Source organism: Nyctibius grandis, chromosome 4, assembly GCF_013368605.1.
Source record: "Nyctibius grandis isolate bNycGra1 chromosome 4, bNycGra1.pri, whole genome shotgun sequence".
In the NCBI taxonomy this organism is placed as follows: Eukaryota; Metazoa; Chordata; class Aves; order Nyctibiiformes; family Nyctibiidae; genus Nyctibius; species Nyctibius grandis.
Window position 1 is genome coordinate 1,259,731 of NC_090661.1, and position 24,523 is coordinate 1,284,253.

Here is a 24,523-nt window from a genome sequence, read left to right on the forward strand (position 1 = left end):
AAGGCAGAGTACGGCGGCACCGGGAGCGGAGGTGGCGGAGGGGAGAGGTTTTATTGAGCTATAGGGGTGGAAAGAGGGAGCCGGGCCGGCTTGGGTGTGGTATTCAGGGGGCTGTAGGTCTGGTTGGGGGGCTGCAGGCTGGGCCTGAGGGGATGTGGGCCTGGCCTGGGGGGCTGTGGGCCTGCCTGAGGGTTCTTGGGTCTGGCCTGGGGGGTTATGGGTCTGGTGTGAGGGGCTGTGGGCCTGCCTGAGGGTTCTTGGGGGTTCTTGGGTCTGGCCTAGGGGATTGTGGGTCTGGTGTGAGGGGCTGTGGGCCTGCCTGAGGGTTCTTGGGGGTTCTTGGGGCTGGCCTGGGGGGTTATGGGTCTGGTGTGAGGGGCTGTGGGCCTGCCTGAGGGTTCTTGGGGGTTCTTGGGCCTGGCTTGGGGGGCTGTGGGTTTGCCTGAGGGTTCTTGGGCCTGGCTTGGGGGGCTGTGGGTCTGACGTGAGGGGCTGTGGGTGTGCCTGGGGGGCTGCAGGCCTGGCCTGGAGGTTCTGTGGGCCTGGCCTGGGGGGCTATGGGGCTGCCTGGGGGTTCTTGGGTCTGCTTGGGGGGACTGTGAGCCTGGCCTGGGGTGGCTGTGGTCTGGCGTGAGGGGCTGTGGGCCTGCGTGGGGGTCTGCAGGCTTGGCTGGGGGCTGCAGGCCTGGCCTGGGGGGCTGTGGGGCTGCCTGGGGGTTCTTGGGTCTGGCCTGGGGGGTTGTGGGTCTGGCGTGAGGGGACGTGGGCCTGCCTGGAGGGGGTCTGCGGGCCTGCCTGGGGGGGGTCTGTGGGCCTGACCTGAGGAGCTGTGGGCCTGGCTAGGGGGGCTGCAGGCCTGGCTAGGGGGCCTGTGGGCCTGCTTGGGGGTGCTGCAAGCCTGGCCTGAGGGGGGCCTGTGGAAGTTTGAGCCTGCTCAGGGGGTTTGGGCAGCTCCAGGGAAGGCTGTGGACCCCCCCTCAGGTTCAGAGAGCACGGGGGGGCCACCACGGCGGTGGGGCAGGACAGGCTGTCTCTAACCCAGCTGATCCCCATCATCTTTTGGCAGCTCGTCCCCGCTGGCGGACTCCACCGGTTGCTCGTCGTTGTCGTCCTTGCCGCCATCGCCCTCCGAGCCCGTCTCGTCCGAGTCGTCCTCCTCCAAGTAGCGGTAGCCGTGCATCTTGTGGCGCGGGCGGGGGATGCGGGGCAGGCGGTACGCCACGTGCTGCGCCAGCTTGTGCTCCATCCAGAGGTAGGCCCCCACCGCCACCGCCAGCGTCAGCAGCATGATGGAGAGCTTGGCCTACAGGAGGACTGGCGTGGTGGCACTGCACCCCCCCGAGCCTGGCAGGCCCCGGAGGCGATGGACCCAGCTTGGGGACACTGTGGGGACAGCTGCCCACCTGTCTGTGCTTACCTTCATGGGCAGCCCCGACCACAGGTAGACGGTGAAGATCGCCAGGGCCTGCCACCAGTGGTAGATGGTGAAGATGAAGTCTTGGCGCTCCTTGTCCTCGTACAGCATGCCCAGGAGGACTGGATCAGAGGAGACCAGCTGTCAGCGGCCCCCTCCTGTGCCCGTGTCCCCTCTTGGGGCACTGTTAGCAGGACCTAACCACAGTGGGTCTGTCCTGCTCCTTGTCTGTGGGTCCAAGGAGCTGGGGACTGCCAGGCTGCGGTGCCAGGGGACGTGAGGAGAGGATGCAGCGGGGAGCTGGGGACAACCTGGCCGTGCCAGTGGACAAGAGAGGCTGTGCTGAGGACCGCCCTGGTACTCACTGCTAATGCTGGTCTTGTTGAGGGCGCTCCCCATGCCCCAGAGCACGGCTATGGCGTAGAGCAGGGGCGCCTGGACCAGGTGCCGGGGCTCGGGTGCCCAGCAGAAGAGAGTCACCAGGAGGGCGGCGTGGACGAGGGCTCCGGCCAGCAGCGGGATCTGCCGCCGCAGGCGCAGCATGCAGAGGGCCAGGCTGGAGCAGGCCGAGGCGGAGAAGCCGTAGGCCATGAGGAGGTACGCCAGCTTCTCCAGCCCCAGGGCGCACACGCCGTAGTTCTGCCGCCAGGAGGAGGCTCAGCGTCACCTGGCCGGGCTGTCCCCGCTCTGTCACCCCCCGCCCCGTCCCCGCGCCCTACCAGGGAGAAGCCGGTGCAGACGAAGAGCACCTCGAAGCCGCTGTAGATGAACAAGGGGAAGAGGTGGCGCAGGCGGTAGTCCCGCACGTGCTTGAAGGGCAGCTGGAAGATGTTCCCCCAGCCGATGCTGCGCAGGTCGATCTCTTCCGTGGGCCGATGCGCCGAGCCGCAGAGCACCAGGACCTGCCCCACAGCCACGGGTTGTCACCACCATGGCAACTAGACCAGGGCACTAAGTGCCATGGCCAGGCTTTTCTTAAACCCCTCCAGAGATGGTGACTCCACCACCTCCCTGGGCAGCCCCTTCCAATGGCTAATGACCCTTGCTGAGAAGAAATGCTTCCTCATGTCCAACCTGAACCTCCCCTGGCCAAGCCTGAGGATGTGTCCTCTTGTCCTAGCGCTGGTTGCCTGGGAGAAGAGGCCGACTCCCACCCCACTACAACCTCCCTTCAGGTAGTTGTAGACTGCACTAAGGTCACCTCTGAGCCTCCTCTTCTCCAGGCTAAACACCCCCAGCTCCCTCAGCCGTTCCTCGTAGGTCAGACCCTCCAGACCCTTCCCCAGCTTGGTCCCCCTCCTCTGGATGCGCTCACCACCAGCATGGCGAGGAAGGCGGCGGCCATCAGGGCGCTCTCCACAATGATGAGGTTGATGCTCCGGGGCAGGCTCTGCAGCACCGTCTTGTTGAAGCCGGGCAGCGTGCCGTGGCTCAGCGTCCCTGCCAGGGAAGGGGGCACACGCCACAGCTCAGCCCCAACCGGGGAGGTCCCCGTGCCACCACGCCATCCTCGCGCCGTCCCGCGCGCTCACCGCAGTGCTTGACCCCGAAGAGCGTGTGGTTGAGCTGGTAGAGGTAGTTGTTGAGGAAGAAGAGCGTGGGCATCTGAGCGCAGACGAAGCTCAGCTGCAAGACGTAGAGAGAGGGGTGCTCAGCGCCCGGCTGCCTGGCACAGCCCCTCGCCCGTGCCACCCGCCCCGCCGGCGCTCACGTGGAAGCAGGCGTAGAAGATGGTCTGGAAGACGACGACGTAGGCGTTGCAGGCGCCCCGCGGCGCCCGCTGCTGCTCCTGCACGTGCTCCTCCTTGTAGTTGACGTACTCGTAGTACTTCTGGGCCATCCTGCGTGGACGTGGCGGGCTCAGCCCGTGCCCGTCGGCCACCCCCAGCCGCCCCCGCCGCTGCCTACCGCGTGATGTAGCTGCCCATGGAGGCCCAGAGGGGCACGATGGCCACGCCGATGGCCACGGCGGAGGGCACCAGCGTGTAGTAGCGCTCCCAGTAGTTGCTGGAGACGAAGAGGGCGTAGATGCCCACCGCCAGGAACATGGCCCACTTGGTGCCGAAAAACCTGCGGGGGCGAAGCGAGGGGAGCGTGGGCACCCGTGCCAGCGTGCCAACAGGGAGTGGGGTGGCGCCGTACCTGAGGAGGACGGGGGTGTAGAGCAGCGCCGCGACGGGGGTGACGTTGATGCCCATGAGGACCTTGCGGTCGATGTCCTCCAGCTGGATGTTGCTGTACTTCACCTCCCGGTAGGTTTCGTCGTAGTGTAGGATCAGCTGCATCTGCAGGAGGCCTGGGGAGGGTGGGGGGGGTCCTGTGGCTGTCACCCACCCCACCCCGAGCCCCCCACCACGGCGGGGGGTCCCTGCCCCTACCCAGGTAGACGCCGTAGGTGAGGGTGCCGGCCAGGCTGGCGGCCAGCACGTTCTTGACCACGCCGAGGCGTTTGCGGCGGAAATATTTCTGCTCCTCCTCCTCCTCGTTGTAGTCGGGGGGAGCACCCACCACGTCGTCCAGCTGTGGGTGACCCCGGCCGTCAGCCCTGGGGACAGCCACCACAGGGGGTCCCCCCACCCCGGCCTCACCTGTGCCTCCGTCCCCTCGGCGCCCAGCCCGTCACCCGCCACCGTCTTGGCCGCATCCTGGTAGCAGCTGGGGTCTTTCTCCATCGCTGCTTCTGGGTGGGGGTGGGCCTGGGTGGTGTCTGGGGTGGGGGGGGACCCTGTTGGCACCCCCAAGCTCTGCACCCATGTGTCTTGTGCCCCCAGAGCTGCACCCCCAGACCCTGCACCCGTGTGCTTTGCACCCCTACATCCTGCACCCAGCACCCCCAGACCCTGCACCCCTACACCCTGCACCCCTACACCCTGCACCCCTACACCCTGCACCCCTACACCCAGCATCTTGCACCCTTGTGCCCAACACCCCCCGACCTTGCACCCCTACACCCAGCACCTTGCACCCCTACACCCAGCACCTTGCACGCCTGTGCCCAGCACCCCCACACCCTGCACCCCTACACCCAGCACCCCTACACCCAGCACCTTGCACCCTTGTGCCCAACACCCCCCGACCTTGCACCCCTACACCCAGCACCTTGCACCCCTGTGCCCAGCACCCCCACACCGTGCACCCCTACACCCAGCACCCCTGTGCCCGGCACCCCCACACCCTGCACCCCTACACCCAGCACCTTGCACCCCTGTGCCCAGCACCCCCACACCCAGCACCCCCAGACCCTGCACCCCTACACCCAGCACCTTGCACCCTTGTGCCCAGCACCCCCAGACCTTGCACCCCTGCACCCAGCACCTTGCACCCTTGTGCCCAGCACCCCCAGACCTTGCACCCCTGCACCCAGCACCGTGCACCCCTGTGCCCAGCACCCCCAGCACCTTGCACCCCTGTGCCCAGCACCCCCACACGCTGCACCCCTACACCCAGCACCTTGCACCCCTACACCCAGCACCCCCAGACCCTGCACCCCTACACCCAGCACCTTGCACCCCAGCACCCTGTCCGTGCACCCTGGTGCTGTGTGGGGCGGGGCGGGCGCCGCTTCCTCTTTCGGACGGGGCGGGCGGGACGGGGACGTTTAAAGGGGCCGCTCCCGCACCCCCAGGACCCCCCCACCCCCTGGGTCCCGCACCCCCCAGGACCCCGCACCTCCCGGTCCCCGATCCCCGCCCGCCTGCACTGCTGCCACCTCTGGTCTGCACCCCCAGCGCCCCCCACCCACACCCGTCCTCAGCGTCCCGACCTCCCCCCTCCACAGCACCCATCCCACCCCAACCTGCACAGCACCCATTGCACCCCCTCTGCACAGCACCCATTGCACCCCCTTTGCACAGCACCCTGACCCCCTCTGCACAGCACCCATTGCACCCCCTTTGCACAGCATGCACCCCAACCCCCACAGCCCCCATCCCACCCTCTTCACAGCACCTCTGCCCCCCCCCCAGCACCCTTGTCCCCCGTAGCACCCTCACCAGGCCCTGGTGCTGCCCGGGGTGGCCCGTGGCACTGGGTGCCTGCCCTGGGCCCCGCTGCTCTCGCTTCCCCTTCCCGGCCTGGGTGCTGTGGCAGGGTGTCAGGGTGGGGGGTGCCAGGGTTTGGGGTGCGGGGCTGCTCTGGGGAGGGGTTGGGGCATACGTTTCTCCCCACGTCACCCAAAACCCGTGGCCAGGAGGGCGCCCAGGCACGTGGCCATGCCGGGGTGCCCGCGGCCTTGCCGTGCCAGTGCCCTGGGGCAGGGTGGAGAGGGCGAAATCTCCGTCACGAGGAGCTGGGGCAGGATCTGGCCCAGCCAGTACCGGGGGATTCTTGAGCTGCGCTGGAGGAGCAGCCAGCGCCACGTGGGGAGGGCGCTGAGGCCGTGGGACAGGGGGGCATGGCAGTGGTGCAGGATGTGGCCCTGCAGGGGGGAAAAGGCCCTTCCTGGGGGCTGCGTGCCCATGGCCCCCAACCCGAGCGATGGCGAGCAGCGAGCCAGGCTCTGGGTGCACCCCCCCGCCCCAGCGTGTCCCCCTGGGGCCGATGTGGGTCCCCAGCTCCACGTACCCCCCGGGTCTGCAGCCGCCGCCGCTCAGGCTCCGGTGATGCCAACGGGGAGCTGGTCCCCCCGGTTTTCCCCATCCCCGGGGGCCGTGCGGAGCATCTCGTCCCCAGGCACATCCCAGAGTGGGGTGGGGGACCCTGGTACCCCCCACGAGCCCACTCCGGGTACTGATGCACCCCTCGAAGCCAGGGCTGGCTCCTGGGGCTGCCCCAGGCATCATGGCTAAGCTCACGGTGCCAGTTTGGGGTGCTGAGGCCATTCCCCCTTCCCTGGGGGGCTGCCGTGGGTCCCCTGGGAGCGTGGCCACAGGGGGCTGAGCCCGGGGTGCGGTGACAGGGTGCGTGGGGCAGGGCTGCTGCCCTTCCTGTTTACGAAGAGGGGTAATTAGGGTCAGGCGGGGGAGTGCGTGTGCGGGGCGTGGGTGTCGGGGAGGTGAGGGCTGCGGTGGTGGGTGGGGGGAACTGGTGCCAGTGGGCAGGGATGGGCATGGGGTGAGCCGGGGGCTCAGCCGGCTGGTACTGGGGTGGGAAGGGGCAGCCCTATGGAGCCTGGGAGTCAGGGTGGCCCTGGGGAGCAGCATGATGGGTGTCTGTGGGGTCCCTGTGGGTCAGAGTGGTCCCAGAGAGCAAGGTAGGGGGTCCCCATGGGGTCCCTGTGGGTCAGGGTGGCCCTGGGGAGCAGGGTGAGGGGTATCTGTGGGATCTCTGTGGGTCAGGGTTCATGGTGGTGGTTTGGTGGCCATGGGAGTTCCCCAGTGCCACCGTCCCATGGGGGAGGTCCCATCCCATCCCATCCCATCCCATCCCATCCCATCCCATCCCTTGTCCCCACTGCCAGCCCCATGGAGGCGGGGCACAGTCCTGCCCGCCCCTGGCCATGGGGCTCAGCCACCAGCCCCACAGCATTTAGGGGGGGCACCCTGAGCCTCGGCACTGCCAGCCCGGCCTCGTGCTCCTCTCGCCGCCACTCAGCCCCCCAGGTAGGCACCCCGGGGACCGGACCCCCCTGCGTGGCGCTCGGCTGGCCCCACGGCTGTGGGGCACTGGGCACCCCGCTGGGTGGGCTCTCTCGAGGAAGGGGGGGGTGCGTTGGGCATGGAGGGGGGGCAGATGTGGGGCTGCGTCTCTGCCCCCCAGCTCTGGGCACGTCTTCACGTGCTGGAGGAGCGATGCTGTGCCCAAAGGTGGGCTGGGCTGTGGCAGTACCGCTGCTGGCCCAAGTGGCCACACAGTGGGGTCTCCAGGGGTCAGCCTGGGATGCTGCCCCACACCGGGATCCCTGGGGTCTCCAGGGGTCAGCCTGGGATGCTGCCCCACACTGGGGTCCCTGGGGTCTCCAGGGGACAGCCTGGGATGCTGCCCCACACCGGGGTCCCTGGGGTCTCCAGGGGTCAGCCTGGGATGCTGCCCCACACTGGGATCTCCAGGGGACAGCCTGGGATGCTGCCCCACACCGGGGTCCCTGGGGTCTCCAGGGGTCAGCCTGGGATGCTGCCCCACACCGGGGTCCCTGGGGTCTCCAGGGGTCAGCCTGGGATGCTGCCCCACACTGGGGTCCCTGGGGTCTCCAGGGGTCAGCCTGGGATGCTGCCCCACACCGGGATCCCTGGGGTCTCCAGGGGTCAGCCTGGGATGCTGCCCCACACCGGGGTCCCTGGGGTCTCCAGGGGCCAGCCTGGGGTGCTGCCCCACACTGGGGTCTCCAGGGGTCAGCCTGGGATGCTGCCCCACACCGGGGTCCCTGGGGTCTCCAGGGGTCAGCCTGGGATGCTGCCCCACACTGGGGTCCCTGGGGTCTCCAGGGGTCAGCCTGGGATGCTGCCCCACACCGGGATCCCTGGGGTCTCCAGGGGTCAGCCTGGGATGCTGCCCCACACTGGGGTCCCCGCAGGGTGCCCCCGTGTCGGCAGGGCAGCCCGAGCAGCTCCGTGACGACCTGGGAATCCCAGGCATCCCCCGCCGGGCGCCCCGGGGCCTCGGGCAGCCGCGCCGGGCTGAGTCACCCCACGGCCAGGACAGCCCCGAGCTCCGAGCCACCCTTCCAAGGTGCCGCGGGCAGCCCCAGCCAGCTCGGGGCACGGATGTCTCGCTGCGAGGTGACTCCTCGTGGGACCCAGCCGGCGCTTCCAGCTCCACCGTGACCCACCCCGTGTCTCTCCCCAGGGCCACCACGCTCTCCATGGAGACCTGCAGCCCCGTCCCACAGCTCTGCGTGCAGCAGCACCTCGAGCCCCCCGGGCAGCAGCCCCCAGGCTACGGCAAGTGCCACCCCGTGGGGTGCAGCGCGGGCAGCGTGGGGAAGGGGCCGGTGATCTGCAGTACCGTATGGTGAGAGCGAGGGGCTGGGGGGCAGGAGGGAGATGGGGTGGTGGGAAGAGGTGGGCAGGGGTGCTATGGCAGTGCTGGGGTCCCCGGGATGCTGGGTGGCAAGTTTGGGGTCTGTGGGCCACCACACGCTGGCATGGCCCAAGGGAACGGTGCCGTGGAGGGGGCACAAGGAGCCCTTGGTCCTGGCAGCAAGGGGAAGACTCAGGGGTGTGGAGTCCCTGCCCTGTCCCCAGGAACCCCGGGGGCTCCAGTTTGATGCTGGGCTGGGGCGATGTGGAGCTGGGGTGATGTGGAGCTCCTCACCGGGAGTGTGAGAGGCTGGCATGGGGCTGGGGTCCCTCTGACATGCCCGTCCCCGCAGCGGGAACCCCTACGCAGGGCTGGTGAGCCACCTGCGGGCAGCCTGGCTCTCGGGGAAGACGCGGCCCATGGAGTACCGCCGGGCGCAGCTGGAGGCCCTGGGACGCTTCCTGGAGGAGAAGCAGCAGGACATCCTGGAGGCCACCGCCTTGGACATGGGCAAGGTGAGAGGGGGCCGGGTGCTGGCCACCGGGGTCACGTCTCTGGGGCTCTGCGTACCCCCTTGTCTGGGTCTTGCATCCTCCTGGGTGAGGGGTGGGGCTCTGGGCGTGGGGGTCCCCTCGTTGGGGTCCTGCATCCCCCTTGATGTGCTCCAGGGCTGGTGTGGAGCACCCATAGGTGCTGGGGCCCTGCGGAGCTCTCCATAGCCGGGGTTGGCCACAGCACATGTAGGGACTGTGCCACTGGGCAGGGTTGATGCTGCCAACCCCATCCCTGGTGCACTTGAACCAGGAACCTGAGCGTCACCGAGCTTCACCCGCCGCATCCACCCCACGTGCCAGGTCCCCGGTGGCTTCACAGAGGTTGCACCCAGGATTACCGGCGTTGTGCAACGCGCTGGCCTTGCACATTCCTCCCGGGGCTGCTCAGGGCCGGGGCGGCTCGTCGGTCGGCCTCGCGGGGACTGGTTCCGCTGGCACGGTGCTGAGCCGTGCGGTGGCACAGGTGGGGACCTGGGGGTGGCTCTGGGTGTCGTGGCACGCCGGGAGCTCTGCCGAGGGAGCGGGAGCATCCCCGCCGTGGCCGTGTCACAGAATCAATGAGGTTGGAAGAGCCCTCTGGGCTCATCGAGTCCAACCATTGCCCTGACACCACCATGGCAACTAGACCAGGGCACTAAGTGCCATGTCCAGGCTTTTCTTAAACCCCTTCAGAGATGGTGACTCCACCACCTCCCTGGGCAGCCCCTTCCAATGGCTAATGACCCTTGCTGAGAAGAAATGCTTCCTAATGTCCAACCTGAACCTCCCCTGGCCAAGCTTGAGGGTGTGTCCTCTTGTCCTATCGCTGGTTGCCTGGGAGAAGAGGCCGACTCCCACTTCACTACAACCTCCCTTCAGTGTCTAGTGGTCTCAGCTCATCTCTTCTCTGCCTGGTGGCTTCAGGACCCTTTTGTCCCCCTTTCTCCTTTCCTGACGTGCTGCAGCCCAACAGACCCACCGCACGCTTTGGTCGTGTGGCTTTAGGAAACGTTTTTGGAGGGATGGCTTTGCCCTGGTGCAGCCTAACTGGTCTTGTCTGGTAGTGGGAGTGCTCAGACTCGTGTCCGTGGGTGTATCACCGCAGCGGCCCTGCCCTCAGACACGCGTTTCGACGTCGTGACATCTCCCTGGGCTTGTAATTGCCTTGTTTGTTGGAGGTGAGCGCCTTCTCCTTCAGCCAGGGCTCGATAGGCATCAGTGCTCGAAATGCGTCCTTCATCTCTCCTAATTGCGTGTAATTAGAGCTCGTTGTCTAGTAATGTGCTTGTTATGCAGTCGGGCCTTCATAGTTAGATGGACAATTCATCTGGTCTGACGTATCTGAGGTGACCTCACCTCCAGGGATGCCGGTTTCTCTCCACCGATGATCGAAGGAACTTGGATGACCTCAGACTTAATCTTTCAACCTCCATGTTCCATCAAAACCCTTCGTGGTCCATCTTTACCAGCAATTTCCTCATCCTCCCAGTAATGCAACCGTCATCCCGGGCCGAGAGCGGCCCCGTCGCTTCACGGGACGTCCAATGGGCCTGCTGAGCCCTCACGTGTAGGAGCAGCTCGGCCTCCTGAAGAGACCTGAAGGTCTCTTGAGTGAGGCTTGGTGGTGGAGCAGGAGAGGTTGGACTCGATGATCCCAGAGGTCTCTTCCAACCTGATTGATTGATTCTGTTGCCTCCTGGGAGTCAGCAACCAAACTTCCCAACCCCAACGTGGCGTTTTGCTGCAGCGATGGAGGACGGCTCCCAGCTGGGGATGCTTTTGGGTGGATCCAAAGAGTTGGTGCTTCTCAGCTGTGGTTATGGCAGCGGAGAGGACCCAGCACCTGCAGGAAATGCCTCAGCGGCCACTGCGATCCCGGCTCTGACATCCCACCACCTGAGTCACCATCCACTTAGTCATTGCCTGTTGGGATGGTCTATCTTAGAGCAACCTGCTGGGTTTGTTTAATTCCCCGACCGGGGTGTCTCACCCGACCTGCCTTGCCCAGCCACGTGCCAGCTCGCTGCAGGAGCCCCAGGAGCTACGGGGGGTTTCTGCCTGGGGTGGGGGTCTGGTGGCGTTCAGCTGAGCTCCACCACGAGGTGGTTAATTAAGCGGTTGCTCTTCTTCCCATTTCTCTTTGACCAAAGCAAGGCCTTAAGTTCAGCTTTTGTGTGCGGGCTGTGAGAGGGAGCTCGGGGCTTCGCTTCCAGCTTCTGTGCCCAAGCGGTGGGGACACAGTGCAAGAGCACTGTCCCATCCCAGGTCAGTGGTGTGGAGCTGCCTCTGAGACTGGTACCAGCTTTTCTGGTGACATTGCTCGGTCCCCCCTTGGCTCTGAGCTCTGTTCACCGATGCTGAGCTCAAGAGGCTGTTAGATATTGTGAAGATGTTAAATATTGGTTTTTTTCTCTGGCCAAATACCTATTTTCATAAAATTTCAGGGACTGTGATATTCCCTGGGGGCTGCAGGAGGTGGCAGCAACCTTCTGCTTAACAGCTTCTGCTCTTCGTGGGCAGAAGAGGGGAGAGATGGCGACGGGGAGGAGATGGGGTCGGACTTGGGGTGACACTTATGTGATGTCTGTCCCCAGCCATCCTTTGAGGCTTACTTCACCGAGATCCTCCTCTGTAAGAACGAGCTCAACAACACCCTGAACAACCTGTGCCACTGGATGAAGGACGAGCACGTGGGCAAGAATCTGGTGAGGCAGAAGCTCGGGGCTGACCTGGGATGGGAAGAGGGGGAGAGAAATGGTGGGGATGGGCAGAGTGGGCTGATGCAGGGCAGGAGGTGGTGGGAATGGCACTGAGATGGTGGCCTTCCTCTCAGGTGACCCAGCTGGACTGTGCCTTCATCCGCAAGGACCCGTACGGGGTGGTGCTCATCATCGCGCCCTGGAACTACCCCACCCAGCTCTTCTTGGTGCCCCTCATCGGGGCCATCGCTGCCGGTGAGCAGAACCTGTCCTCTGGCCTGGGGGATCCAGGCAGGGCTGGGCACTGGCGAGGGGGTCTGGCCAAGGGCCTCATCCCCCAGCTGAGGTGCCAGAAGGGATGGCTGTCACCATGTCACTGCTCTGATGACCTGTCTGTCTCCCCCCCAGGTAACTGTGTCATCGTCAAACCCTCGGAGATAAGCAAGAACACCGAGAGACTTATTGCTGAAATGCTGAGCTGCTACCTGGACAATGTAAGATGCTCTCCTTGTCCCTGTCCTTGCCCTGGGGCCATGGTGTTCCAACCCTACCTCCTTTCTCCATGCCCAGCTGGTGCCCACAGGCCCAGCAGCCCGGGATGCTGCTGGTGGGGATGGGACAGAGTGGCTCGGGCAGATGCTGACAGCACAGGACCCTTCCTCCTCTGTTGCAGGACTGCTTTGCTGTGGTGACTGGTGGCGTGCAGGAGACCACCAGGCTGCTGGAGAACAAGTTTGACTACATCTTCTTTACTGGTACGTCCCATGGGCCAGAGCTGAGCCCTGCCTGGTTTCTGTGCAGCGAGGAAGAGGGATTTCCTCTTCCCCTGGCCCTGGCTCCCCAGAGTGCCACATCCCAGAGCTGTGCCATAGCTGGTGGGTTCCTCACCATGATGCACCTTTTCCTGTCCCACAGGCAGCCCCTCGGTGGGGAGGATCATCATGACGGCCGCTGCCCAGCACCTGACGCCCGTGACGCTGGAGCTGGGGGGCAAGAACCCCTGCTACGTGTCCGACTCCTGCGACGTGCAGAACGTGGCCCGGCGGGTGGCCTGGGGCCGCTTCTTCAACGCGGGGCAGACCTGCATCGCCCCCGACTACGTGCTGTGCAGCGTGGTGATGCAGGAGAAGCTGATGCCCGCCCTGCGTGAGGCCATCACGGAGTTTTATGGCCCCAACCCCCAGGAGTCCCCCGACTTCGGCCGCATCGTGGGGGACAAGCAGTTCCGCCGCGTCCGGGCGCTGCTGTGCAGCGGGCGCGTGGCCATGGGAGGACAGACGGACGAGAAGGAGCGCTACATCGGTGAGGGCTTGAGCTTCACATCATCCTTGCGTGGAGTGGGCTTGGATTTTGGAGAGGGTCTCACAACTGGAGGGAAGGTTCTAGATGGAAGTGACACTTAGGGGAGGTTTGCAGGGGAATGGGGGAGCTTGGCGAGGCGTCCTGTCTTAGGAGGTGTGGGTCTTGGGGAGAGGACCAAGGTGTCATCACCTCTGTGCGTGGCTGATGCATTTGGGGTTCTTCCTCCTCAGCTCCCACGGTGCTGGCGGACGTGCTGCCCTCTGATCCCATCATGCAGGAGGAGATCTTCGGCCCCATCCTGCCCATCGTCGTTGTGGCCGACATGGAGGAAGCCATTGACTTCATCAACGCGCGGCCGCGGCCGTTGGTTGTCTACGCCTTCTCCTGTGACTGCAAGGTGTGTGTGGTGCAGGGACCAGAAAGGGGGGTGAGGGAAATGGGGTGGTGGGGCCAGTGCCCACCTCACCGACACCCCATGAAATGCTCTGGAAGGGTCTTTTGGAGCCTGGCTGCTCCGAGCACACCGGGCTGATGGATGAGGTGGGGGATGTTTGACAAGCGCTGCTCGTGGAGCTGGGGTGTGAGACCCGCGTCCACCTTCTCTGCTTCCCTCCCAGGTGGTGAACCAGGTCCTGGAGCGGACCAGCAGCGGTGGCTTCTGCGGCAACGACACCCTGATGCACGTGACGTTGACCTCGCTGCCCTTCGGTGGCATCGGTAGGTCCAAATCCCCTGGGCCTGTTTGCCCCTGGCCAATGTGAGCCAGGCGTGACCCTACCCCTGGTGAGGAAGGGTCTCAGGGGAGATGGGGCACCCAGGGCTGGGCTCAGTGCTCTGTAGGGAGATCCTGCACCAGGTAGGACCCCACCAGAAGCCCTTTGCTTCGCTGCGCCAGGGCTGAGCTCTCAGGCTTTGCAGCCCTTTCTCTGCTGCACACACGTGGAGCCCTCTGAGGTTTCTCCTCTCCGTGTTTGCCACCCCAAGCGCAGTGTTCCCTGCTTCATAGGACTGTAGAGAAGTTTGTACCGCTGGGATCCTTCCTTGGTGTTTCTGAGCAGCGTGGGCACCGCGAGGGAATTTTGTGCCAGGGCTGGGTTCCTGCCCTGCTCAGGCTTCCCCGGGAGCTCCTTTTAGGACTAAACAGTGGGAGCAAAATGCTTACAAATGTCTGGTGAACCTGCTGATGGTAACTTGGGGATCCTCCTCGGCGAAGAGGGAGAGTTTCTGCTCTCCAGGGGCAACCACAATTGTTTTCTTGGGTGGACAGTGTGGCCTGCCCAGCCCTGAGCCCTGGTTGTCCAGGGAAGAGCAGAGGAACACAGGATGCCTCTGATGAGGTTTCCCCAGGACACTTCCCCATCTCCTGCTCTCTTCTCCAGAACATTCTCTGGGGAAAATATCTCTTTTCTGCTGCCCATGCTCAGCATCTCTGTCGGGGCTGACGCCTGATTCAGACATCACAGGACACCACGACAGCAAAGCACAATTAATTCCTCGCCTGCCTGTGGCTCAGGGAACAATTTTTGGTGATTCCCAATACTGTAACTTATCTTTATGGAAATGATTCAGACAAAGTGCCTCAAATTATCAGGTGAAGCCATTTTATAGCAGCTCGGTCAGGTGAAGGGTCTGAAGTCATCGGGGTGAGATGGCGTTTGCCAAAGCTTCCGCAGTAGCTCGGACGTGAAGTCATTGGGCTATTAACCTCCATCTGCAACCTCAAGCTTAAACCAGCCACAGGAATCAGGAGCTGCCGGTGCTGCCAATGGGGCTCAGATTTTTTAAGAGCTCCAGGAAGAAGCTGACCTTTGTAGGGGCCATGCTGGTAGCTCCTAACCATGGGTAGATATGGTAGAGCACTGTAGGAGTGGTAGGGGGACATCAAGCCTTGTAGACCCAGCAAAGCTTATGTAGATAAAAGTAGGTTGGTCAAAATGATGCACTTGGACCTATGAAGAGTGGTGGGCTGCAGAAGGGTTTGCTGGGCTGAGTAGAGCTGGGACAAGGCCCAGGGGAGGGTGAGATCTCCTCCTCCATGGCATTTGGATAAAAAAAACTGAGGAGTTTTCCTTGTGCTGACGATGATGCTCAGCATGGGGAGGAGCAGAGTCCCGGGGCAAGTTTGGACCCGTGCTGTGTGTTGCAGGAAACAGTGGCTTGGGGAAATACCACGGCAAGTTCACCTTCGACACCTTCACCCACCACCGCGCCTGCCTGCACCGCAACATGGGCCTGGAGACCCTCAACGCCCTGCGCTACCCGCCCTACAATGAGCAGAAGCTGGGGCTGGTGACGGCCACCTTCGAGGTCAAGCGCAAGGGCATGTGCACCCTGCTCTGAGGGCTGCTCCGCGCCGGGCACGGACCACGGGGGGCACTTCTGGCTGGGTTCCCCCCCCCGGGGGAGCAAACCCACGCTCCCCGGGAGGCTGGTGTCCTCCTCACTCCTCAGCACCCCGTTCCTCTTGGCATGTCCTTCGCCTCCCTGATGCCCATCAGACAGGGGAACGGACATCTCCTCCCGCACTCTCGCTCCTCCCCAGCTGCCTCTGCTCCACACCGTTTGCTGGGACGCATCTGAAGTGGCAGCAGGTCCTTTTTCTCACCCCACACTTCTCTTCCCAGCGGCGGAACGGTCCCCACGAGGCTGAGGACCGGCCGTTAGCCCCGTCGCCCGTTAGACGGCCCTTTCCTCCTGGGTGAACCTCGCTCTCCCTCCTCTCAGTGCTGGCTTTCTCCTCCGTGTAACCTGCCTGTAGTAAAGCCTTTGCATTGAGCTCTCCTGCCTGGCCTCGCCTCGTGCCTTCGTCGCCTGGCTTGGGGGGGGGGTGTTAGGCAGGAATCTGGTAGCCAAGCCCCAGGGGGTGCATGCCCAGACCCCCAATGTCCCCACCCATCACACCGACCCCCTCAGCCACACCGTCGCACCCCGCTGGGGTCGTGTCCCCCTCCATCACCCCGTGCCTGGTGGCTGCGTGTCAGCGAGGTGCCCAAGGCTGGAGCCGGGCCTTGTTTCACATCCCAAGTGGTTTGGGCTGGAGCGGAGCCAGCGGTGACGTGCGGTGGGGCAGGCAGCCAAGGGGCAGAGCAGGAAGCCGGTAGCGGGCACAGGGGCGGTTGCCTGCCTGCACCCTGCCTGCAGCCTGCCTGCACCCTGCCTGCACCACAGCCAGCCTCAGAGCTCGGCAGGGTCCTGGCTGCGGTGCCAGGGTGCTGGCTGGGTTCCCTGAAGCCACCCCGTTAGCTGGGGCGAGGAACCCGTGGCTCGCAGCCCAGCTGGTGTGAGGCTGCCAGCAGCCTGCCCAGCCCGCGGGCAGCCCCGTGCCGCTGCCAGGGGACCATGGAGACCGGCGGCGTCTCCCCGCAGCCCAGCGTGCAGCAGCCCCTGGGCAGTGGGGCCGGCAAAGCTCCCGAGGATGATGGTGGTGGTGGGAAGGGGAGCGTGGATGGCGATGCCACGAGGTGAGAGCGTGGGGCCGGGGCATAGAGGGGAGAGGGGAGGGGTCCGGGTGCTCTGCCCTGTCCCCAGGGCTCTGGTTTGGTGCTGGGGCGATGTGAAGCTCCTCTCCCTTGTCACTGGGAGCACGAGGGGCTGGGATGGGGCTGGGTCATGTCTGACATCCCTGTCCCCGCAGCGGGAACCCCTACGCGAGGCTGGTGGATGACCTGCGGGCAGCCTGGCTCTCGGGGAAGACGCGGCCCATGGAGTACCGCATGGCCCAGCTGGAGGCCCTGGGACGCTTCCTGGATGAGAAGAAGCAGGACATCCTGGATGCCACCGCCTTGGACATGGGCAAGGTGAGAGGGGGCCAGGAACCGGGGCACCCAGGGGCTGGGGGAGCCAAGGGGTAGCGGCTGGTAGAGGGCTGATGCGATGCCTTGGTGAAGCTTCCCCACCTGGTCGGGGCTCGGAGCCAGTGGGTGTGGGTGGAGGCCACCAAATCTCCACCAAATCACCAGAGGGCCACCCCTGCCCTCTCTTGGTGTTCACCCAGGCTGCAGCTCTCAGAGCCCAGACCCCCCGGCCTTGCATCGTCTCCCACCTCTTTGCTCCTTCCCCCACACCTATGTCAGGGCCACTAAGGACAGAGGCAGAGCAGACCTGTCCCCTGCGTCTCCATAAGTCCCCAAGGAGCTCCAGTCCCCCCAGCCCAACAGTTCCCCCTTCGGTACAGCTCATCTGCCCACAGCCAAAGCCTTGTCACCACACAGGGCTCAGCATCCCTCCTTCTTCACCCTTGTCCACAGCTTCCCTTTGAACATCCTCCCCCTCCTCACCGCAGTCTGGATCCAGGGGATCCACATCATTTCTCCTATTTTTAAGCAGCTCTTGTGCTGGGAGGAGACCCAGAGCAACGCCTGATCCCCTGAGGGAAAGGTGTGCCACCCTGTTTCCCATTTCCTTCTGCACCCTTTGTGCTTCTCCTTTCCTTGTCTGGGCAGTGGCCTCATACCCACCTGCACTGGGAAGCCTCCAGGTGGGGTTTGGGAAGGGCTGACTCGATCCCGGGTGAGATGCTCCCTCGGTGGAGAGACATGGGGCCACCTTCCCTCCCTTGCCCGCTGGTGAGCATCTCCAGTCAGGCCTGGCTGGTGCAGGGCTCGCAGCTCACGTGGTGGCCTCTTCTCCCAGGCAACTAGCGAAAGGACAAGAAGACACAGCCTCAAGCTTGGCCAGGGGAGGTTCAGGTTGGACATCAGGAAGCATTTCTTCTCAGCAAGGGTCATTAGGCATTGGAAGGGGCTGCCCAGGGAGGTGGTGGGGTCACCATCTCTGGAGGGGTTTAAGAAAAGCCTGGCCACGGCACTTAGTGCCCTGGTCTAGTTGCCATGGTGGTGTCAGGGCAATGGTTGGACTCCATGAGCCCAGAGGGCTCTTCCAACCTCATTGATTCTGTGGTGCCCAGCCACTGGTGGTGGCCGGGGCTGGCACTCAGTGCTCGGGTGAAGGTCTTGCCCATCCAACCTTCAGCATGAGATAAGAAAACCAGCGGTGGCTGATAACCACCCACCTGAGATGGAAAAACTCTGCCGACGAACCCAAGACGGCGCAATGCTGTTGGGGGTTAAAATTTAACCTCTTCCTTCGTACAATTATTAACCATTTCACAGGAGTCCAGGCACGAATTATTTTTTTAATCAATCACATGGTTGCCTCTCCCTGCCCACACCAAGCCCGGGTTGGCAGCACCTTGCTGAGGGTTATCCCCCAGCTGCTGGCGATTGCTATGGCTTAGTAACCCCCTCCAGCTCATCCATGGACACAAGGATGGTGCCTTGAGTGAGATCTAAGGTCTGTCCAGCCCAGGCTCGCTGAAGGATGCTCAGAAACGGGGCAAACGTGATACTTCCAAATATTTTTGGAAGCCAGCAGTGCTGCCTCCTGGTTGGAGGGTGCTCCATCCATGGATGCTCCATCCATGGATGCTCCATCCAAGGATGCTCCAAGGATGCTCCATGCATGGATGCTCCATCCAAGGATGCTCCATCCATGGATGCTCCAAGGATGCTCCATCCAAGGATGCTCCATCCAAGGATGCTCCATCCATGGATGCTCCAAGGATGCTCCATCTAAGGATGCTCCAAGGATGCTCCATCCAAGGATGCTCCAAGGATGCTCCATGCATGAATGCTCCAAGGATGCTCCATGCATGGATGCTCCAAGGATGCTCCATCTAAGGATGCTCCATCTAAGGATGCTCCATCCAAGGATGCTCCATCCAAGGATGCTCCATGCATGGATGCTCCATCCAAGGATGCTCCATGCATGGATGCTCCATCCAAGGATGCTCCATCCAAGGATGCTCCATGCATGGATGCTCCATCCAAGGATGCTCCATGCATGGATGCTCCATCCAAGGATGCTCCAAGGATGCTCCATCCATGGATGCTCCATCCAAGGATGGAGCACACCCGCAGTGAGAGCCGTGGGTGTGCTCCATCCATGCTGCCATGGCACTGTTGGACACCTCCAATGCCCTCCCTGGTCGCTGTGTCTCTGCTTCTTCTTTCTTCTGCTCCCCAGTAAGGTACCAGCCTCGGGCTTCCCTGGCCTCATCTCGGAAAGCCCCGTGCGGGGCTCAGCTCCTGCTTGGGCCGCATCCCCTGGCACAAGCCCAGCCGCTCCAGCCCACCCGAGACACCCCGCTCGTCCCAGTGCCCACCGCAGTGGGCTGATCGCTATCGTTGGTGTCAGTTGTGCTTCCTCATCTGCTTGAGGTTCCCTTTTCCTTGGAAGAGACATCCAGCGTGTGGCTCTGCTCATGCCATCTGCCTTGAGGAGCAGCCCAGCTTCTCCTTCATCTTGCTTCTCCTCCCGACGTCGTGCCGAGCCCCACACCTGCACTGCTCCCAAACTCCTCCGCCCTTCGTGCTCCCTCTCCCCGTGGCTATCCCTCCTCCAGTCCTGCTGAGGACAACCTCTGGAAGCCTTTGCTTCCTGCTCTCCCTCCTTCCTAGGCTCGGTGGTGGATCTCCTCCCCACCTCCTCAGCTCACTCTGCCAAAAAACCCTGCACGTACAGGCTCCAAAATCTGCATATTCCCTTTTCTCCCATATTTCCTCCCAAATCTTGACACCTGGGTGGTGGATATCCCCCAGGCCCGGCGGGTTTTATCCTTGGAACCTGCCCTTTCCCCACCAGTCCCCATCCACCTCACCTTCCACTGTAGCCCTGGGTGAGAAGAAACCCAACTGTAGGGCGAACATTGAAGGGTCCCTGGTTGAGCGGCTGAGGGAGCTGGGGGTGTTTAGCCTGGAGAAGAGGAGGCTCAGAGGTGACCTTAGTGCAGTCTACAACTACCCGAAGGGAGGTTGGAGCGGGGTGGGAGTCGGCCTCTTCTCCCGGGCAACCAGCGCTAGGACAAGAGGACACAGCCTCAAGCTTGGCCAGGGGAGGGTCAGGTTGGACATTAGGAAGCATTTCTTCTCAGCAAGGGTCATTAGCCATTGGAAGGGGCTGCCCAGGGAGGTGGTGGAGTCACCATCTCTGGAGGGGTTTAAGAAAAGCCTGGCCATGGCACTTAGTGCCCTGGTCTAGTTGCCATGGTGGTGTCAGGGCAATGGTTGGACTCGATGATCCCAGAGGGCTCTTCCAACCTCATTGATTCTGTGATTCTGTTTGGGGTGAGCACAAAGTGTGCATCCACCACGGGACGTGAGGGCCTTGAGTCCCCAAATCCTGGGTAAAAAGCCACGCAGGGCAGGGGTAAGAGCGTGCAGCACGTGCCGAGGTGACGTGTATGTGACATGTGCTCTGCATCCCCAGCCGCCCTTCGAAGCCGAGTTCTCCGAGATCCTCCTCTGCAAGAACGAGCTCCACGAGACCCTGAACAACCTGTCCCACTGGGTGAAGGATGAGAACGTGGACAAGACTCTGGTAAGGGGGAAGAGGAGGAGGATGGGGGGAAGGACCCACCGCCTGGGCAGAGCTGGGTGGGACGCTGGCATGGAGATGGTGGTGCAGGTTGGGACCTGTCCTGCCATGAAGCACTCCTGACAGGGTGGGTGTCCTGCAGGTGACCCAGCTGGACTCTGCCTTCATCCGCAAGGACCCGTATGGGGTGGTGCTCATCATCGCGCCCTGGAACTACCCCGTCAACCTCCTCGTGGGGCCCCTCGTTGGGGCCATTGCTGCAGGTGGGCCAAACCTCTACCCTGGCCTGGAGGATCCAGGCAGTGCTGGGCACTGGTGAGGGCACCTTGTCCCCCAGCTGAGGTGCCAGAAGGGCTGGTGTCACCGTGTCGCTGCTCTGACATCCTATCTCCCCCCAGGTAACTGTGTCATCGTCAAACCCTCGGAGATGACCAAGAACACGGAGAAACTCATGGCTGAAGTGCTGCCCAGCTACCTGGACAAAGTAAGCAGCTCTCCCTGTCTCACGGCTGGGGTGTTCCCACCCCCTGCACACACCGAGCTGTGCCCTCCTGGCACTGCGCCTGCCTTGCACACACCAGCCCACACCATCCCCGGTCTCAGGTGCTGCCGTGCCTCCTTTCTCCATGCCCAGCTGGTGGCCACAGGCCCAGCAGCCCGGGATGCTGCTGGTGGGAATGGGGACAGAGTGGCTCACAGAATCACTGAGGTTGGAAGAGCCCTCTGGGCTCATCGAGTCCAACCATTGCCCTGACACCACCATGGCAACTAGACCAGGGCGCTAAGTGCCATGGCCAGGCTTTTCTTAAACCCCTCCAGAGATGGTGACTCCACCACCTCCCTGGGCAGCCCCTTCCAATGGCTAATGACCCTTGCTGAGAAGAAATGCTTCCTAATGTCCAACCTGACCCTCCCCTGGCGGTTGCAGATGCTGACAGCACAGGACCCTTCCTCCTCTGTTGCAGGACTGCTTTGCTGTGGTGACTGGCGGCGTGCAGGAGACCACCAGGCTGCTGGAGAACAAGTTTGACTACATCTTCTACACTGGTCCGTCCCGCAGGCCAGAGCTGAGCCCTGCCTGGTTTCTCGTGCAGAATGGGATGGGGGTTCCCACCAGGGCTTACTGGGCCCATCAATGTGAAGGGGAGGGCTCATTGTGTTGGGGATCCGGTGTCAGGATCCAGTGGAGGATCTGCCACCAACATGTCTAAGGATCTGGTGGCCATAACTGGGTTTTGTAATGGCTGAGCTGGGGGATGCCATGGTGGAGCTGGAGAGGGTGCTCGAGGTGAGGGCTCAGCCACGTGCTGCTCACCAGGGTGGGTGCAGGACAGGAGTGGGACTTGACATGACCTCCCTGTCCCTCGCTCCTCATAAGGGTAAGGCCATGGGTTGGGCTGTAGCGTGGTGGGTTCCTCACCATGATGCACCTTTTCCTGTCCCACAGGCAGCCCCTCGGTGGGGAGGATCATCATGACGGCCGCTGCCCAGCACCTGACGCCCGTGACGCTGGAGCTGGGGGGCAAGAACCCCTGCTACGTGTCCGACTCCTGCGACGTGCAGAACGTGGCCCGGCGGGTGGCCTGGGGCCGCTTCTTCAACGCGGGGCAGACCTGCATCGCCCCCGACTACGTGCTGTGCAGCGTGGTGATGCAGGAGAAGCTGCTGCCCGCCCTGCGTAAGGCCATCGATGAGTTTTATGGCCCCAACCCCCAGGAGTCCCCCGACTTCGGCCGCATCGTGGGGGACAAGCAGTTCCAGCGGGTGCAGGAGCTGATGCGCAGCGGCCGCGTGGTCATCGGAGGACAGACGGTCGAGAAGGAGCGCTACATCGGTGAGGGCTTGAGCTTCACATCATCCTTGCGTGGAGTGGACTTGGATTTTGGAGAGGGTCTCACAACTGGAGGGAAGGTTCTAGGTGGAAGTGACATTTAGGGGAGGTTTGCAGGGGAGCTTGGTGAGGTGTCCTGCCTTAGGAGGTGTGGGTCTTGGTGAGAGGACCAAGGTGTCATCACCTCTGCGTGGCTGATGCGTTTGGGGTTCTTCCTCCTCAGCTCCCACGGTGCTGGTGGACTTGCAGCCCTCTGATCCCATCATGCAGGAGGAGATCTTCGGGCCCATCTTGCCCTTTGTCATTGTGGCCAACGTGGATGAAGCCATTGACTTCATCAACAGCCGTGAGCGGCCGTTGGTTGTCTACGCCTTCTCCTCTGATGACAAGGTAGAGCATACGGGCTGGGTGAGGCCAGGGCCAGCCCTGTGGCCATGGCCAGGGCTGGGCTTGCCCCATGCTCCTTGGTGGGTGTCTTCAGCCATGTTCACGCTCCAAAAATTATCTTTAGAGCAGACAGCCCTTGCTGTGGGGGAAGGATTTCAGCTGGAGGTGCGGGAACAGGGTGTGAGACCCGTGTCCACCTTCTCTGCTTCCCTCCCAGGTGGTGAACCAGGTCCTGGAGCGGACCAGCAGCGGTGGCTTCTGCGGCAACGACACCCTGATGCACGTGACGTTGACCTCGCTGCCCTTCGGTGGCATCGGTAGGTCTCCATCGCCGGCGCCTCCTCCTCGAGAGGGGACCACAACGGGTGGGCGACGGGCAGACCCAGCCACCAACGGGGCGCCCGTGCCGTGTGTTGCAGGGAGCAGCGGGCACGGGATGTACCACGGCAAGTTCACCTTCGACACCTTCACCCACCACCGCGGCTGCCTGCACCGCAGCATGGGCCGGGAGGCCCTCAACGCCCTGCGCTACCCGCCCTACAGCCCGCAGAAGCTGGGCATCGTCCGCGCCGCCTCCGAGGTGAAGCGCAAGGGGGCCTGCACCCTGCTCTGAGGGCCCCTGGCTGCCCCGTGATGGCTCCTGCTTGCCGGTCACAGTGGTCCTGGTGGCCACGTGCAATGAAAGGTGTTTCCCTGCAACCGGTGGCCTCCTGCCTGCCCCTGCCTCCGTGGCCACCCTCCGGTCAGGGCATGGGATGGAGCTGCTGGCCAGTAAGGTAGGGGCAGAGCCACGTGTGCCCCACATCTCCTGCACCCACAGAGCTCCTGTGCCCCACGTCTCCTGCACCCACAGAGCTCTTGTGCCCCACATCTCCCTGCACCCCATAGCTCCCTGCACCCCAGAGCTCCTGTGCCCCATAGCTCCCTGCACCCTAGAGCTCCTGTGCCCCATATCTCCCTGCACCCCAGAACTCCTGTGCCCCACATCTCCCTGCACCCATCTCCTGCACCCCAGAGAGCTCCTGTGCCCCACATCTCCCTGCATCCGAGAGAGCTCCTGTGCTCCACATCTCCTGCACCCCACATCTCCCTGCACCCACAGAGCTCCTGTGCCCCACACCTCCCTGCACCCACAGAGCTCCTGTGCCCCACATCTCCTGCACCCGAGAGAGCTCCTGTGCTCCACACCTCCCTGCACCCCACAGAGCTCCTGTGCCCATCTCCCCGGACCCACAGAGCTCCTGTGCCCCACACCTCCCTGCACTCCAGAGCTCCTTGCACCCCAGAGCTCCTGTGCCCCACATCTCCCTGCACCCCAGAGAGCTCCTGCACCCCCCACCTCCCTGCACCCCAGAGAGCTCCTGTGCCCCACACCTCCTGCACCCCACAGGTTCCGCACCCCACACAGGTCCCACAGCCCCTCGCTGGCTCTACGGGTTCCACACCCATCCTCCTCCATCTCCCCTGGCCCCACCGCAGCCGGGGGGGCGGAAGGGCTGGTGGGGTGCTCCGGGGTGATGCCGGTGGTCACCTCCTGCTGCCCGTACCCCCCACCTTGGGGACTCTTCCCCCTAAAAGGCCCACGGCAACGCTTCCCTCCCGGATCCTTGAGCTGGGATGAGCCCATCTTCCTCCGCCCCCTGCCCGGGCATCCACCCCCCCTTCTCCGGCACGGGCTGGCGCAGCCATCAGGGGCCTGGGAGCGGGCACGGGCAGCCGAGCCCGGAGCAGAGGGACAGATAAGGTGACAGGAGGGACGAGAGGCCGCGTCCTGCAGCGGTCCGGGTCGTGCTGCCCTCCGCAGCCCCTCTCCGCTCCCTCCCGGTGGCTTTCCGGGCTCCGTCCGCTGCCCCGGTACCGGCCCTCGCCCCACGCCGCCACAACAAACACCCACTTCCGCCTACGCTCCGGACCCGCCCCGCCGCCTCACTTCCGACCAATCACCGCTCCGCTCCGCCGCCGCCCCGCCCAGTCCGCGAAGCTCCTCCCTTCCTCAGCGCTTTCCGACCAATGGGAAGCGAGCGTGGCCCCGCCTACCCCCCAAAGCCCCGCCTCCAGCGCGGCGGCCCGCCCCGTGACGCCGGCG

At 63.8% G+C, this 24,523-nt stretch overlaps 3 protein-coding genes across 4 annotated transcripts; 2 read left to right on the forward strand and 1 right to left on the reverse strand.

Moving 5' to 3' along the window:
* Positions 1-41: 41 nt before the first annotated feature.
* UNC93B1 (unc-93 homolog B1, TLR signaling regulator) lies at positions 42-4,961 on the reverse strand. Of its 2 annotated transcripts, XM_068397741.1 has the most exons (12): positions 4,917-4,961; positions 4,003-4,121; positions 3,793-3,934; positions 3,557-3,710; positions 3,323-3,484; positions 3,126-3,255; positions 2,947-3,040; positions 2,730-2,854; positions 2,134-2,316; positions 1,780-2,053; positions 1,418-1,536; positions 42-1,303 (listed from the first exon to the last, which is right to left on the reverse strand). In XM_068397741.1, exons 2-12 carry the CDS (start codon positions 4,084-4,086, stop codon positions 1,034-1,036), a joined length of 1,737 nt encoding a protein of 578 aa, XP_068253842.1. In that variant the 5' UTR covers positions 4,087-4,121; positions 4,917-4,961; the 3' UTR covers positions 42-1,033. The 2 variants fall into 2 exon arrangements, with proteins under 2 accessions (XP_068253842.1, XP_068253841.1); XM_068397740.1 differs by having other exon boundaries at positions 3,323-3,710.
* A 3,747-nt stretch (positions 4,962-8,708) lies between these two features.
* Positions 8,709-15,510, forward strand: ALDH3B1 (aldehyde dehydrogenase 3 family member B1). The gene is made up of 9 exons (XM_068397759.1): positions 8,709-8,826; positions 11,439-11,549; positions 11,678-11,798; positions 11,952-12,037; positions 12,217-12,298; positions 12,459-12,845; positions 13,076-13,242; positions 13,463-13,562; positions 14,992-15,510. The coding sequence occupies exons 1-9, from the start codon at positions 8,731-8,733 to the stop codon at positions 15,183-15,185; spliced, it is 1,344 nt and encodes a 447-aa protein (XP_068253860.1). The 5' UTR covers positions 8,709-8,730; the 3' UTR covers positions 15,186-15,510.
* A 593-nt stretch (positions 15,511-16,103) lies between these two features.
* Positions 16,104-23,130, forward strand: LOC137661939 (aldehyde dehydrogenase family 3 member B1-like). Its single transcript, XM_068397747.1, has 10 exons — positions 16,104-16,306; positions 16,480-16,642; positions 20,112-20,222; positions 20,362-20,482; positions 20,618-20,703; positions 21,185-21,266; positions 21,667-22,053; positions 22,274-22,440; positions 22,655-22,754; positions 22,857-23,130. The coding sequence occupies exons 1-10, from the start codon at positions 16,185-16,187 to the stop codon at positions 23,048-23,050; spliced, it is 1,533 nt and encodes a 510-aa protein (XP_068253848.1). The 5' UTR covers positions 16,104-16,184; the 3' UTR covers positions 23,051-23,130.
* The last annotated feature ends 1,393 nt before the right edge of the window (positions 23,131-24,523 follow it).

Bases quoted from the DNA above. Each gene is read 5' to 3' on its own strand.
- ALDH3B1 (XM_068397759.1), top strand. From the start codon at position 8,731: ATGGAGTACCGCCGGGCGCAGCTGGAGGCCCTGGGACGCTTCCTGGAG. The intron at 11,799-11,951 runs GTGAGCAGAACC...TCTCCCCCCCAG, and splicing joins CATCGGGGCCATCGCTGCCG to GTAACTGTGTCATCGTCAAA. The intron at 13,243-13,462 runs GTGTGTGTGGTG...CTTCCCTCCCAG, and splicing joins CCTTCTCCTGTGACTGCAAG to GTGGTGAACCAGGTCCTGGA.
- LOC137661939 (XM_068397747.1), top strand. From the start codon at position 16,185: ATGGAGACCGGCGGCGTCTCCCCGCAGCCCAGCGTGCAGCAGCCCCTG. The intron at 21,267-21,666 runs GTCCGTCCCGCA...CCTGTCCCACAG, and splicing joins TGACTACATCTTCTACACTG to GCAGCCCCTCGGTGGGGAGG. The intron at 22,054-22,273 runs GTGAGGGCTTGA...CTTCCTCCTCAG, and splicing joins CGAGAAGGAGCGCTACATCG to CTCCCACGGTGCTGGTGGAC.
- UNC93B1 (XM_068397740.1), bottom strand. From the start codon at position 4,086: ATGGAGAAAGACCCCAGCTGCTACCAGGATGCGGCCAAGACGGTGGCG. The intron at 2,855-2,946 runs GTGAGCGCGCGG...CTTCCCTGGCAG, and splicing joins CTTCGGGGTCAAGCACTGCG to GGACGCTGAGCCACGGCACG. The intron at 2,054-2,133 runs GTAGGGCGCGGG...TCCTGGCGGCAG, and splicing joins TCTGCACCGGCTTCTCCCTG to AACTACGGCGTGTGCGCCCT.